Raw genomic sequence first — 13,185 nt, 5'->3', positions numbered from 1 at the left:
AGAGGATCTGGGTAGCCTCTAGAGCAGGGGTGCCCAATAGGGATCGCGATCTACCGGTAGATCGCGACCGCCTGATCGGTAGATCGCGGCCTCTTGGCCGCGTCCCATTGAATTTAGCAGCCAGCAGCTGTATAATGCAGTTTATGCTGCTGGCCGCTGATCGCGAAGCCTATCTGGAGGAGAGAGCTTGGCCAATCAGGGGAGGGGCGGAAAGGCACGCAGCCAATCAGGGGAGGAGAGGCGCGCAGCCAATCAGGGGAGGAGAGGCGCGCAGCCAATCGGGAGGAGAGGCGCACAGCCAATCGGGAGGAGAGGCGGAAAACTTCTGAGTTTTGACTCCACTCACGCTGCCCACTGGAGCCTCCCTCAGCCCCGACTGAGGGAGTGAAGACCTGGACGCCACCGCGGGAAGACACCGGCCCTATACCCTGCTAACCTATACTGAAGGGACCTATACCCGGCTAACCTATACTGAAGGGACCTATAGCCAGCTAACCTATACTGAAGGGACCTATACCCGGCTAACCTATACTGAAGGGACCTATAGCCAGCTAACCTATACTGAAGGGACCTATACCCAGCTAACCGATACTGAAGGGACCAATACCCAGCTAACCTATACTGAAGGGACGTACCCAGCTAACCTATACTGAAGGGACGTACCCAGCTAACCTATACTGAAGGGACGTACCCTGCTAACCTATACTGAAGGGACCTATACCCTGCTACCCTATACTGAAGGGACCTATACCCTGCTAACCTATACTGAAGGGACCTATACCCAGCTAACCTATACTGAAGGAACCTATACCCAGCTAACCTATACTGAAGGGACCTATACCCTGCTAACCTATACTGAAGGGACCTATACCCAGCTAACCTATACTGAAGGGACCTATACCCAGCTAACCTATACTGAAGGGACCTATACCCTGCTAACCTATACTGAAGGGACCTATACCCAGCTAACCTATACTGAAGGGACCTATACCCTGCTAACCTATACTGAAGGGACCTATACCCAGCTAACCTATACTGAAGGGACCTATACCCAGCTAACCTATACTGAAGGGACCTATACCCTGCTAACCTATACTGAAGGGACCTATACCCAGCTAACCTATACTGAAGGGACCTATACCCAGCTAACCTATACTGAAGGGACCTATACCCGGCTAACCTATACTGAAGGGACCTATAGCCAGCTAACCTATACTGAAGGGACCTATACCCGGCTAACCTATACTGAAGGGACCTATAGCCAGCTAACCTATACTGAAGGGACCTATACCCAGCTAACCGATACTGAAGGGACCAATACCCAGCTAACCTATACTGAAGGGACGTACCCAGCTAACCTATACTGAAGGGACGTACCCAGCTAACCTATACTGAAGGGACGTACCCTGCTAACCTATACTGAAGGGACCTATACCCTGCTACCCTATACTGAAGGGACCTATACCCTGCTAACCTATACTGAAGGGACCTATACCCAGCTAACCTATACTGAAGGAACCTATACCCAGCTAACCTATACTGAAGGGACCTATACCCTGCTAACCTATACTGAAGGGACCTATACCCAGCTAACCTATACTGAAGGGACCTATACCCAGCTAACCTATACTGAAGGGACCTATACCCTGCTAACCTATACTGAAGGGACCTATACCCAGCTAACCTATACTGAAGGGACCTATACCCTGCTAACCTATACTGAAGGGACCTATACCCAGCTAACCTATACTGAAGGGACCTATACCCAGCTAACCTATACTGAAGGGACCTATACCCTGCTAACCTATACTGAAGGGACCTATACCCAGCTAACCTATACTGAAGGGACCTATACCCAGCTAACCTATACTGAAGGGACCTATACCCAGCTAACCTATACTGAAGGGACCTATACCCAGCTAACCTATACTGAAGGGACCTATACCCTGCTAACCTATATTGAAGGGACCTATACCCGGCTAACCTATACTGAAGGGACCTATACCTAACTACATTTCCGGGGGGGGGGGGATGGGTGCATTTGAAACATCGGTAGATCTCCTGGCCTCTGCGAATTTTAAAGTAGCTCGCGAGCCAAAAACGTGTGGGCACCCCTGCTCGAGTCTAGAGCATTCAGAGGCTTCCCACTACATACTGTGCATCATTTGTTTTTTGTTTCATCACAGGTTTGCTTTATAGGATACCAGAGGTGAAAAGAAAAAGTGTGCTTTTATTTACCTGGGGCTTGTATGTCCCTCGCCGTCTGTCTCCTCGCTCAGCTAACCATCCAGCTCCTTCAGCTGAATCATGCAGTACTGTGCATGCATTGGCAGGTGGCACATGTGCTTGACCATGCTCCTGTAGGTGGAAGCATTCTGTGCATGCCTGGCTACGAGGATTGTCAAGGACGCACACTGCTGGGCCAATGCATGGCAGTACTTCGGGATTCATCTTCAGGAGCTGGACACACAGCTGAGTGAGGAGGAGGAGGATGACAAACAGGGCCGGCGCTACCATTAAGGCAAAGGAGGCAGCTGCCCCAGGGCCCCAGAGCTTGTAGGGGCCCCCAGTGGCTACAAGAGGAAAAAAAAAATTTCAAATCGGCCTTATAGTTTTTGAGAAAATCGATTTTAAAGTTTCAAAGGAAAAAAAAAACACATTTAAAAACCTGCCGACTTTAATGGTTAATAGCAAATCCACCTTAAATGCTAGAAACCCTAAATTTGCAGGATATGTTAAGGAGATCATTAGGAATAAGAGGAAAAAACAATTTTTCAAAAAGACCTTATAGTTTTTGAGAAAATCGATTTTAAAGTTTATAAGGAAAAAAGTATAGTTTTAAATGCGGTAAATGTAACTTTTAGTAGCAAACCTAACGGTAGTGTAATTTTACATGCATCAAACGAAAGCGCAATAAATTTCCTGACGGGGTTTCCAGGGGGGTCTATACGCAGCCGCATCGCTTTGGCCAGGGATCGCTATACAGCCGCAATATGGCTGTATGAAGATCCCTGGCATTTTTTCCTATTTTCCCAATTTTTTTTTATGTTTAGAGTGTGGGAATTTTTTTTTAAAAAAAATTATGTGGGGTCCCCCCTCCTGAAACTTTTTAACCCCTTCTCCCTCATGCAGGCTGGGATAGCCAGAATGTGGAGCTCTGACCGATTGGGACTTCACACCCTGACTATACCAGCTGCAAAAAAGGTCCCCTAATGCTGATTTTTGTTCCGGGGTATATGTTGGGGGGGCCCCCCAGGTTTATTTTGCCCTGGGGCCCCATTGTTGCTTAAACCGGCCCTGATGACAAAGGATATTCCAGCCTACAGGAGCTGCAAGAAGCCCCAAGTAAGTAAAAGCACAATTGTTATTTTCATCTCTAGTAGCCTTTAAATTTGCATGCAAATCAGAACTATCTCACTGACATTCTCTGCTTATCACTGGATTGACTGGCTCTGAATAAGATAGCTCTACATTGCCTAGGGAACACGGTGAGAGCAGGAGTCTATTTTTCATACACTCTACAACAAAAACATTGGAGTCTATTTTTCATACACTCTACAACAAAAACATTACTCCTTCAGATACTTTCAATCCATAAAGCCCTGCAACAAAGACTTCTATTCAATTGCCTGCGGTTAACGTGACACACGTCATATACCGCTTGATAAAAAGAAGCCATTGCTGGGAATCTGTGTGGTAAACACACAGCAGATACACATCAGTTCTGAGACGTAAAATGTGTTTTTTTTTTTCCCCCAACAGGCGCATCAAAGGGCAGTCCGAGGGGTCCTGAGGCACATGGCGGCGCTGTACCGGTGCTCGGCTGGGAGGAGAGTAATCCCACCGCTCAGGGGTACTCGGGGGTTAGCAGGTACTCCCCTAGTTTGTCGTGTGTTTCAGGAAGTAATAGGAGCTATGCATTCAGTGACAGACCAGCGGCTGTGAGGCTGCAGCGGCCGCCATGCTGGGACTGGCGCATGTCCGGTCGGCTCTAGGAGGAGACGGCGGAGTTTTAGCAACTGTCACTTGCTCCCAGTGGCCTGTGATCACTGCACTGCAGAGCCAGATGTGACGCTGTGAATACTACAGAAACACTGACTTCTTTTCTCTAATCAACCCTTGAATTAGAATAAATGACAGCTCAGGCACAGCTAAACGCATGTTTCCCAGCCCTGCATTGCCTTGTTTGAAGTCGTCATGCAATAAAAAAAAAAAAAATCCAGTCTTTTGGGTTTGTGTAGGAATGTGGTGGAGACTGCTTTAGCTTTAGGTTGCGTAATAGCTGTATTGTAATTCTGTTTTCCACACTGCTATATACCACGATCAGCAAAGCGGTGCTGCTAATGCACCCCTATGGGCTCATTCTCACTGCTGTGTTTGCGATTTCCATAAATCGCAAACTTGCTGCATGCAGTGTTTTGGGGGCAATTGTGTTGTGATTTTCATTCTATTAAATGGGAATCGACGCAAATCGTGTCAAAACCGTGACGCAAAATTGTGATTCTCGATTTGCGTTCCTAGTGTAAATCGGTCCTTATGGCGGGCAGCATCCCAAAGCCAAGCGCACCTTAAAGGGAACCTTAACTCAATTGACAAAAGAAGAGTTTTACTTACCTGAGGCTTCTACCAGCCACCTGCAGCCATCCTGTGCCCTCAGGCTGCTTTCACAGTGGGATGTTACAGGCGCACGTTAGTGCAGCCTGTAACGCACCCCAACGCACAGCAATGAAAAATCAATGGGCTGTTCACAGTGCCCACGTTGCGTTACATTGTAACGCAGCACGTCTACATAAAGTACTGCATGCAGTACTTTACACGCGGCTAAGCCGCGTTAGACTGTTTGCACATGCTCAGTAGGTTTTTTTTTTCATTTTATGAGCGGAGAGGAGGCGGGGAGAGGCCGCTACGTAGCCAGGCACATGGCTACTTATTATTCACTGCACTTGCAGTGTTTACATCCTGGAGCGGCCGCGGATTGGCTGGCGGGACCACGTGATGTGGAGAGCTCCGCTCACGTGGTCTCCGCAGTGCCTCCGACAGAGCAGGCGCACCAAGAGCTGCTTGTAACGCGGCTCTTGGTAGCGTCCTGCTCCAACACCATCAGGCGTTGCGTTAGGGGCACGTTATGTCCCCTAAACGCAACGTCCTGGTGTGTAAATAGCCTCAAAGTAATTCCCAGATCCTAGCACCAGCTAGTTTCTTTTTTGCCGACTCAGAGTCGGCGCGCCGCCACTCGTGTCATTGCACGCGTTCCCGAAGGTACAGGATGCTATTGTGGGCGTCAACACGTATTTTTGTACGCGTTGCAGGTGCAATGCGTACAAAGATATGTGTTGATGCCTGCAATAGCATCCTGTACCTTCGGGAACACGTACAATGATACGCGTGGCAGCCCTCCGAGTCGGCAAAAACTAAACTAGCTGGCGGCAGAGGACCAGAGGATCCTGGAGTGACTTCGACGGCACAGGTTGGCTGCAGGGGGGCTGGTAGAAGCCCCAGGTAAGTGAAACTCTTTTTTTGTTACTTGTGTTAAAGGATACCCGAAGTGACATGTGACATGATGAGATAGACATGTGTATGTACAGTGCCTAGCACACAAATAACTAGGCTGTGTTCCTTTTTTTTCTTTCTCTGGCTGAAAGAGTTAAATATCAAGTATGTAAGTGGCTGACTCAGTCCTCACTCAGACAGGAAGTGACTACAGTGTGACCCTCACTGATAAAAAAAATTCAAACTATAAAACACTTTCCTAGCAGAAAATGGCTTCTGAGAGCAGGAAAGAGATAAAAAGGGGTATTTCTTATCAGTGAGGGTCACACTGTAGTCACTTCCTGTCTGAGTCAGGACTGAGTCAGCCACTTACATATCTGATATTTAACTCTTTCAGGCAGAGAAAGAAAAAAAAGAACACATCATAGTTATTTGTGTGGTTGGCACTGTACATACACATGTCTAACTCATCATGTCACATGTCACTTCGGGTATCCTTTAGGCTGGTTTCACAGTGGGACGTTACAGGCGCACGTTAGAGCAGCCTGTAACGCAGCCCACCGCACAGTAATGAAAAATCAATGGGGCTGTTCACAGTGCGGACGTTGCGTTACATTGTAACGCTGCGTCACAAGACAACGTACTGCATGCAGTACTTTGGACGCGGCTGAGCCGCGTTAGACTGCTTGCACATGCTCAGTAATGTGGGGGAGGAGCGGAGAGCGGCCAGGCACATGGCTAATTAATATTCACTGCACGTTATGACGTGCAGTGTTTACTTCCTGGAGCGGCCGCTCTGTGCGGCGATTGGCCGGCGGGACCACGTGATGCCGCATGCGCACAAGAGTGCGCATCACGGCATCACTGACGCCAGAGTGAGCTGCACAACGCGGCTCACTCTGACGTCCAGATCCAGCACCACCAGGCGTTCCGTTAGGGGGACGTTATGCGACCTTAACGCCCCCTCTAACGCAACGTCCTGGTGTGAAATTAGCCTTAAGGTTCCCTTTAACAGTGACAGTGAAGCATTTTTCATGAACTATGCTCTTTGCTCGAATAATGTGCAGCGTGACTTTCTCATTCCATTGTGTTCCTTCTTTTACAGGAAACGCAATGCTCACTGTAAACCTAGGTTTACACTTATACACATGGGGAAATATTATTTTTGAATGCACCAGTAAATAGTGATTGTGCACACTCGGACAATACATACACTTTGGTACCAGCAGCCTCTGCCCCCTTAAAGGGAACCTTAACTGCCGTGGGAAAATAAATTCACTTACCTGGGGGCTTTCCCAAGCCTCCTGCAGCCGTCCTGTGCCCGCGCCGGTCCTTCGGTGCCCTCCGGTCTCCCTCCGCCGCTAAGTTTCGATTTCGGACGACTGCCAGTCGTCCTCGGGCCTCTTCCGCATTCCTCGTCGTAAACTGCAGTAAAGCGCGTCCGCATGACGCGTTTGGCGTCATGCGGACGCGCTTTACTGCAGTTTACGACGAGGAATGCGGAAGAGGCCCGAGGACGACTGGCAGTCGTCCGAAATCGAAACTTAGCGGCGGAGGGAGACCGGAGGGCACCGAAGGACCGGCGCGGGCACAGGACGGCTGCAGGAGGCTTGGGAAAGCCCCCAGGTAAGTGAATTTATTTTCCCACGGCAGTTAAGGTTCCCTTTAAGGACCAGAGGCTGCTGGTACGCTAAAACGCCGCATTCCGACGAATCGCCGCAATAATCCGTCGCTCACGCCGCTCTGTCCCCGCCGCAGGCTGCTCTCTCTGCCGTCTCTATGACGGCAGAGCGCTGTGCACCGGTCAGGAGCCGCTTTCATTGGCTCCTGTCACTCGTAAGCCAATGGGATTGGCTTACAGTAATGACAGGGCCAGGAGCCAATGAAAATGGCTCCTGCCCGGCTCACATTGCTCTGCCGTCATAGAGGCGGCAGGGCAGCACATTCCGGTGGGTAGAAAGCGGCGGGGACAGGTAGGGATGCGCGGTGATTGGGACGTAGAGTTTACGTCCGGTCAGAACCGCAGCACCACCTGCCCCACGTAGATTTAATCTGCATCGGTCCGCAATAAGTTAAGGTAACGAGACAAGAATAGGAAAGTGTGTTTATAAACAAAAGGCAGCTAGTTAACTTTAGGATCCTAGCAGGAAACCTCGCAGGGAACAGTTCTCCAATCACAGTACCCTCTTACAGCAAAAAGCATTTTGATTGGCCAAATAGCGTAGGCTTAGCTTACTACAACTTATCTTATTCCTAGTAGTTTGAGAGGGTGCAACCCACCCAATCACGTTGGCTGTATTTCCCTATGCGGTTTCCTGCTGGGTCCCCTAAAGCGAACTAGTGCCAAGTATTTTGAATAGTGGTAATAACTAACAAACTATACCCCTCCTCCTGCTTATAACGCTCTCACACTACAGCCCAAACGCTAGAGGTTTCAAAAGCTCTTCCCAATGTAATGCTATGTTTTTTTTTACAAAACCTCATTGCTCCAGTGTGCACAGACACATAGGATAACATTAGCAGCAGATTTAAAAACTCAAAACGCTCAGAAAAACTCCTCTGGTGTGCACCAGGCCTAAGAATTGCTGACTTGCATAAAGCTGGAAAGGGTTATAAAAGTATCTCCAAAAGCCTTGCCGTTCATCAGTCCACAGTAAGACAAATTTTCTATAAATGGAGAAAGTTCAGCACTGCTGCTACTCTCCCTAGGAGTGGCCATCCTGTAAAGATGAATGCAAGAGCACAGCGCAGAATGCTCAATGAGGTGAAGAAGTATCCTAGAGTGTCAGCTAACCATTTTTTAAACTGTTTAAAATCAAAATAAAAACAAATATTCCTGGAAGTCTCAGGTAACCGGCATGCCTGAGGGATAACAGGAACTGTTTTTTGGGGGAGTTCAGGCAGGTTTGGAGGCATTAAATACTTACCGAGCCTCCAGTGATGTGTTGTAGCCTTCCTGCAGCTCCTAGTGGCTTTCCGATGTCTGTGCACAAAAGCCGGCATGTCACCTGACCTAATGTTGGTCAGGTGACGCACCGACTTCCGTGCATGGAGGATACCGGAAAGCTGCTGGGAGCTGCAGGAAGTCTACAAGACATCACTGGAGGCTTGGTCAGTATTTGGGGGAGGAGGTTTGTGCTCTTTCACCCGGTTGCAACCAGCACGCACATGTATCCAGCATTAGGTGATCCCCGCCAGTGCCGGATACTGGGTACTCTGCTGTACTAGTTTCTTTGGGCCCGCTGCAAGAAGCAGCCTTAAAATTGATGCCTTGTCATAGACTTACCGGTAATAACAGCAGGGGGGCAGCATGTGTTACCGTATTAGTGCAGTGGGAAAGTGGTAAAATCAAGATTGGATGTGTATATGCTCCTTGAAGCCTTTAGATAATGGCTATAGCTGGCCAGACATAAGGGTGCAGCAGTGTTGTACTCTCTACAGTGCCATGGAAGATGATGGCTCTGTGTAAATATATACAGTAAATACATATAATTAGGTGTGTGGCTATCATGTGCTATTCTTTTTGAAGAGAATAAATAGTTGCGTATACTGTACATAGTGATGCCATTTTTTTCACTCTCACAGCTTTGCGCTATGATTATGATTTGCTGGTAATTGGTGGAGGATCTGGGGGTCTGGCATGTGCCAAGGAAGGTAAGATTCCGAGATTATTATTTTTTTTGTAAACATTTTTTTTTTAAATTAAAAAAAGTGTTTAAAAATATTGGTGGGTGCGTACTTCTCAAACCTGGTCTAGGCACTTCCTAACATTTAGGATCCATTCACACTGAATCAGTTGTTTTCCTATATAATAAAACTCTAACTGTCCCTGCGTCATCCTCCTCCTGTCCGTGTGTTCATGATTTTACGCTACTGCGCATGTGTTGGGACAGGAGGAGGACGGGCAGCCGCACGCATGCCCACTGACATGCGGGACAGACCTAGAGCCCGTTTTTAAATGGTCATAACTGTACAGACAACTGCGGTACAGTCCAGTGTCCATGTTTCCCTACAGGTCAGTTCACATTATATGCGCTTTAACTGAAAGCTTTTCACAGTGCACTGCTATGGAACAACTGATCTGTTAAAAAGCATCCGTTTTTCAGGTTTCAGTGTGAATAGACACTGAAGACCAGGAGACAAATCTCTCTCTAATCGAATCTGATTGTGCCCATACACCACAGGTCGATTCCCTATCAATTTCAGCATGAACTCTCTTGTGAATCAGCTGCACTCTCGCTGATGTGTGTGTGTGTGTATGTAATGTATATGTGCTGCAATGCGTGTTTATACATTACCTGTCCTGTGTCGTGGTGCCCGTCCGGCTTCTGCCTTTCTTCAATTAGTCACACACGCTGCTGGCGTGGCCCGTGTGTGACGTCACGTGCTGGCGTGCTATGTACCGGGCAGCATGTATGCGGCTGATGGAAGAGTGGCGGAAGACGGATGATCGCGGTGACACAGAACAGGTAATACAGCACATGTACATTGCGGGAACAGCGTCAGGGGTTTAGTCACGTTCGTTCTGATATCGCTCAGCGTTACCGCCGCGCACCCGATCAAGTAAGTCGGCACGACATCTTGCAGCATGACCAACTGCTTAACCCTCCTAGCGGTATGGACAGAAATGTCCGTTCAAAAAAACATGCTGTGAACAGTATAAACATGCATACACATCAATACTCTCCTGCACTGTATACTAGACCCTTGCTTGACACATTTTGGCAAGTTACAGGAAAAAAAAAGTTTTAAAAATAAATTTTATCACTGTTTGCACAGAAATCCTGGGGAAATTGAACGCTGGGAAGGTTAATGCGACCAATTTTGGCTCTAAATTGGTTGCATTATTGATAATAATCGGATCGGTTAGTCGATCAGCTGCCGCCTGATGTATGCCCACAAAGGCGAACTGATGGCGGATAATAAAATTGACATTACAGAATCAGAATCCTTTTATTTGCCAAGCATGGTTTGGGTCATGCCTGGAATTCATTTTAGCAACACAGGGTATCTTAGGCACTTATTGTCACAGACACACTGGCCATAGAAAAGGAACAATAAGTTACAGCAGCAGCAAAATGAACATTATGGCTAGAATACACTGTATAGCTTGTCTTAAGGTGTGTACACATGCGCTACTGTCGCCTGAAAGTCCGCCCAGCGGGAGGGTCTGACGGACCCGTCGTTGGCGGCCGTAGTGCGTGTGTACGCACCTTTAGGGTCACGTTGTCTATAAGTGCATATAGAAGTGGAGTTATGTAGATTTTTACACAAAGGCCCAATTCAGAGTTACTAGAATTCCTGTGCGATTTGCAAATTTGCTGCACATCTACTATATGTGTGTGAGTGCGATGTGCGAATAGCATTTAATACAATTCAATTGAAATGCAAAAAACATTTTAATTTTATGTGAAAAATCACATGCAAATTTAAAGTTAGATACATTTTTTATTAAATTGATTTATTTTGTTATGCACCAAAAAATTGCAACTTGAAAATTCAAAAAACAAAAGTGCACAAAAATCGCTAAACACATGAATGAAAACATACTTGAAGAAATTGTGAATGCAGATTGATACATGCAGGTAATGATATGCAGAAAATGTGAGGATAAGTGCAAACGCTGCCTTCTATTTCCTTTACACTTTCAGTTACGGATTCAATTATAACCCAGACTAATGGCAAGCTACATACAGGGAGTGCAGAATTATTAGGCAAGTTGTATTTTTGAGGAATAATTTTATTATTGAACAACAACCATGTTCTCAATGAACCCAAAAAACTAATTAATATCAAAGCTGAATATTTTTGAAAGTAGTTTTTAGTTTGTTTTTAGTTTTAGCTATTTTAGGGGGATATCTGTGTGTGCAGGTGACTATTACTGTGCATAATTATTAGGCAACTTAACAAAAAACAAATATATACCCATTTCAATTATTTATTTTTACCAGTGAAACCAATATAACATCTCAACATTCACAAATATACATTTCTGACATTCAAAAACAAAACAAAAACAAATCAGTGACCAATATAGCCACCTTTCTTTGCAAGGACACTTAAAAGCTTGCCATCCTGTCAATGTTTTGATCTGTTCACCATCAACATTGCGTACAGCAGCAACCACAGCCTCCCAGACACTGTTCAGAGAGGTGTACTGTTTTCCCTCCTTGTAAATCTCACATTTTATGATGGACCACAGGTTCTCAATGGGGTTCAGATCAGGTGAACAAGGAGGCCATGTCATTAGTTTTTCTTCTTTTATACCCTTTCTTGCCAGCCACGCTGTGGAGTACTTGGACGCATGTGATGGAGCATTGTCCTGCATGAAAATCATGTTGTTCTTGAAGGATGCAGACTTCTTCCTGTACCACTGCTTGAAGAAGGTGTCTTCCAGAAACTGGCAGTAGGACTGGGAGTTGAGCTTGACTCCATCGTCAACCCGAAAAGGCCCCACAAGCTCATCTTTGATGATACCAGCCCAAACCAGTAGTCCACCTCCACCTTGGTGGTGTCTGAGTCGGACTGGAGCTCTCTGCCCTTTACTAATCCAGCCACGGGCCCATCCATTTGGCCCATCAAGAATCACTCTCATTTCATCAGTCCATAAAACCTTAGAAAAATCAGTCTTGAGATATTTCTTGGCCCAGTCTTGACGTTTCAGCTTGTGTGTCTTGTTCAGTGGTGGTCGTCTTTCAGTCTTTCTTACCTTGGCCATGTCTCTGAGTATTGCACACCTTGTGATTTTGGGAACTCCAGTGATGTTGCAGCTCTGAAATATGGCCAAACTGGTGGCAAGTGGCATCTTGGCAGCTGCATGTTTGACTTTTCTCAGTTCATGGGCAGTTATTTTGCTCCTTGGTTTTTCCACACGCTTCTTGCGACCCTGTTGACTATTTTTAATGAAACGCTTGATTGTTCGATGATCACGCTTCAGAAGCTTTGCAATTTTAAGAGTGCTGCATCCCTCTGCAAGATATCTCACTATTTTTGACTTTTCTGAGCCTGTCAAGTCCTTCTTTTGACCCATTTTGCCAAAGGAAAGGAAGTTGCCTAATAATTATGCACACCTGATATAGGGTGTTGATGTCATTAGACCACACCCCTTCTCATTACAGAGATGCACATCACCTAATATGCTTAATTGGTAGTAGGCTTTCGAGCCTATACAGCTTGGAGTAAGACAACATGCATAAAGAGGATGATGTGGTCAAAATACTCATTTGCCTAATAATTCTGCACTCCCTGTAGACTGACATGTTCTTCAGCAACATATCTGGGAATTCTGTGGATTCCCAAGAACCCCCCTTCCCCAACCTTCTCTTGGTTGAAAGGTGGAAATATGTCACTGCATGCAGGAGCTGGAGTGAAGAGCATGGTGTTAGAAGTACTCTGTAAACTTGTAAGTGGTACAGAGAACCCCCTTATCAGCTCACATTTAAAAATGGTTTGGTACATTTTACTTGCCTTGCAAGTGGCAGTTGTGGTGTGTCCTTGTTCCTGGAATACTAATGATGATGTCTTTGTTCACAGCTGCCCAGCTTGGAAGCAGAGTTGCAGTGTTTGATTATGTGGAGCCATCTCCCCAAGGTAAGACAACTGCGCAATGGAGCAGTATCTGGTGTACGTATGTACAGTACACAGACTGAGGAAGATGTGAAATGAAGGAAGTAGTAACTTGCAGTCACAACTTTC

The 13,185-nt window shown here is 46.5% G+C and overlaps 1 protein-coding gene across 2 annotated transcripts in view; it reads left to right on the top strand.

The window, feature by feature from the left end:
• Positions 1–3,774: 3,774 nt before the first annotated feature.
• TXNRD2 (thioredoxin reductase 2) overlaps positions 3,775–13,185 on the top strand; it is a 137,915-nt gene continuing 128,504 nt past the window's right edge. For both annotated transcript variants that reach the window (XM_068243267.1, XM_068243260.1), the window contains exons 1-3: positions 3,775–3,871; positions 9,076–9,144; positions 13,024–13,080. In XM_068243267.1, coding sequence (XP_068099368.1) covers positions 3,799–3,871; positions 9,076–9,144; positions 13,024–13,080 — 199 coding nt within the window. In that variant the 5' untranslated portion in view covers positions 3,775–3,798. The remainder of the gene's footprint in view (positions 3,872–9,075; positions 9,145–13,023; positions 13,081–13,185) is intronic.

This window comes from Hyperolius riggenbachi, chromosome 1, assembly GCF_040937935.1.
Source record: "Hyperolius riggenbachi isolate aHypRig1 chromosome 1, aHypRig1.pri, whole genome shotgun sequence".
Lineage (NCBI taxonomy): Eukaryota > Metazoa > Chordata > Amphibia > Anura > Hyperoliidae > Hyperolius > Hyperolius riggenbachi.
The sequence above is the reverse complement of the archived record's forward strand: the minus strand, read 5'-3'. Positions and strand labels throughout refer to the sequence as shown.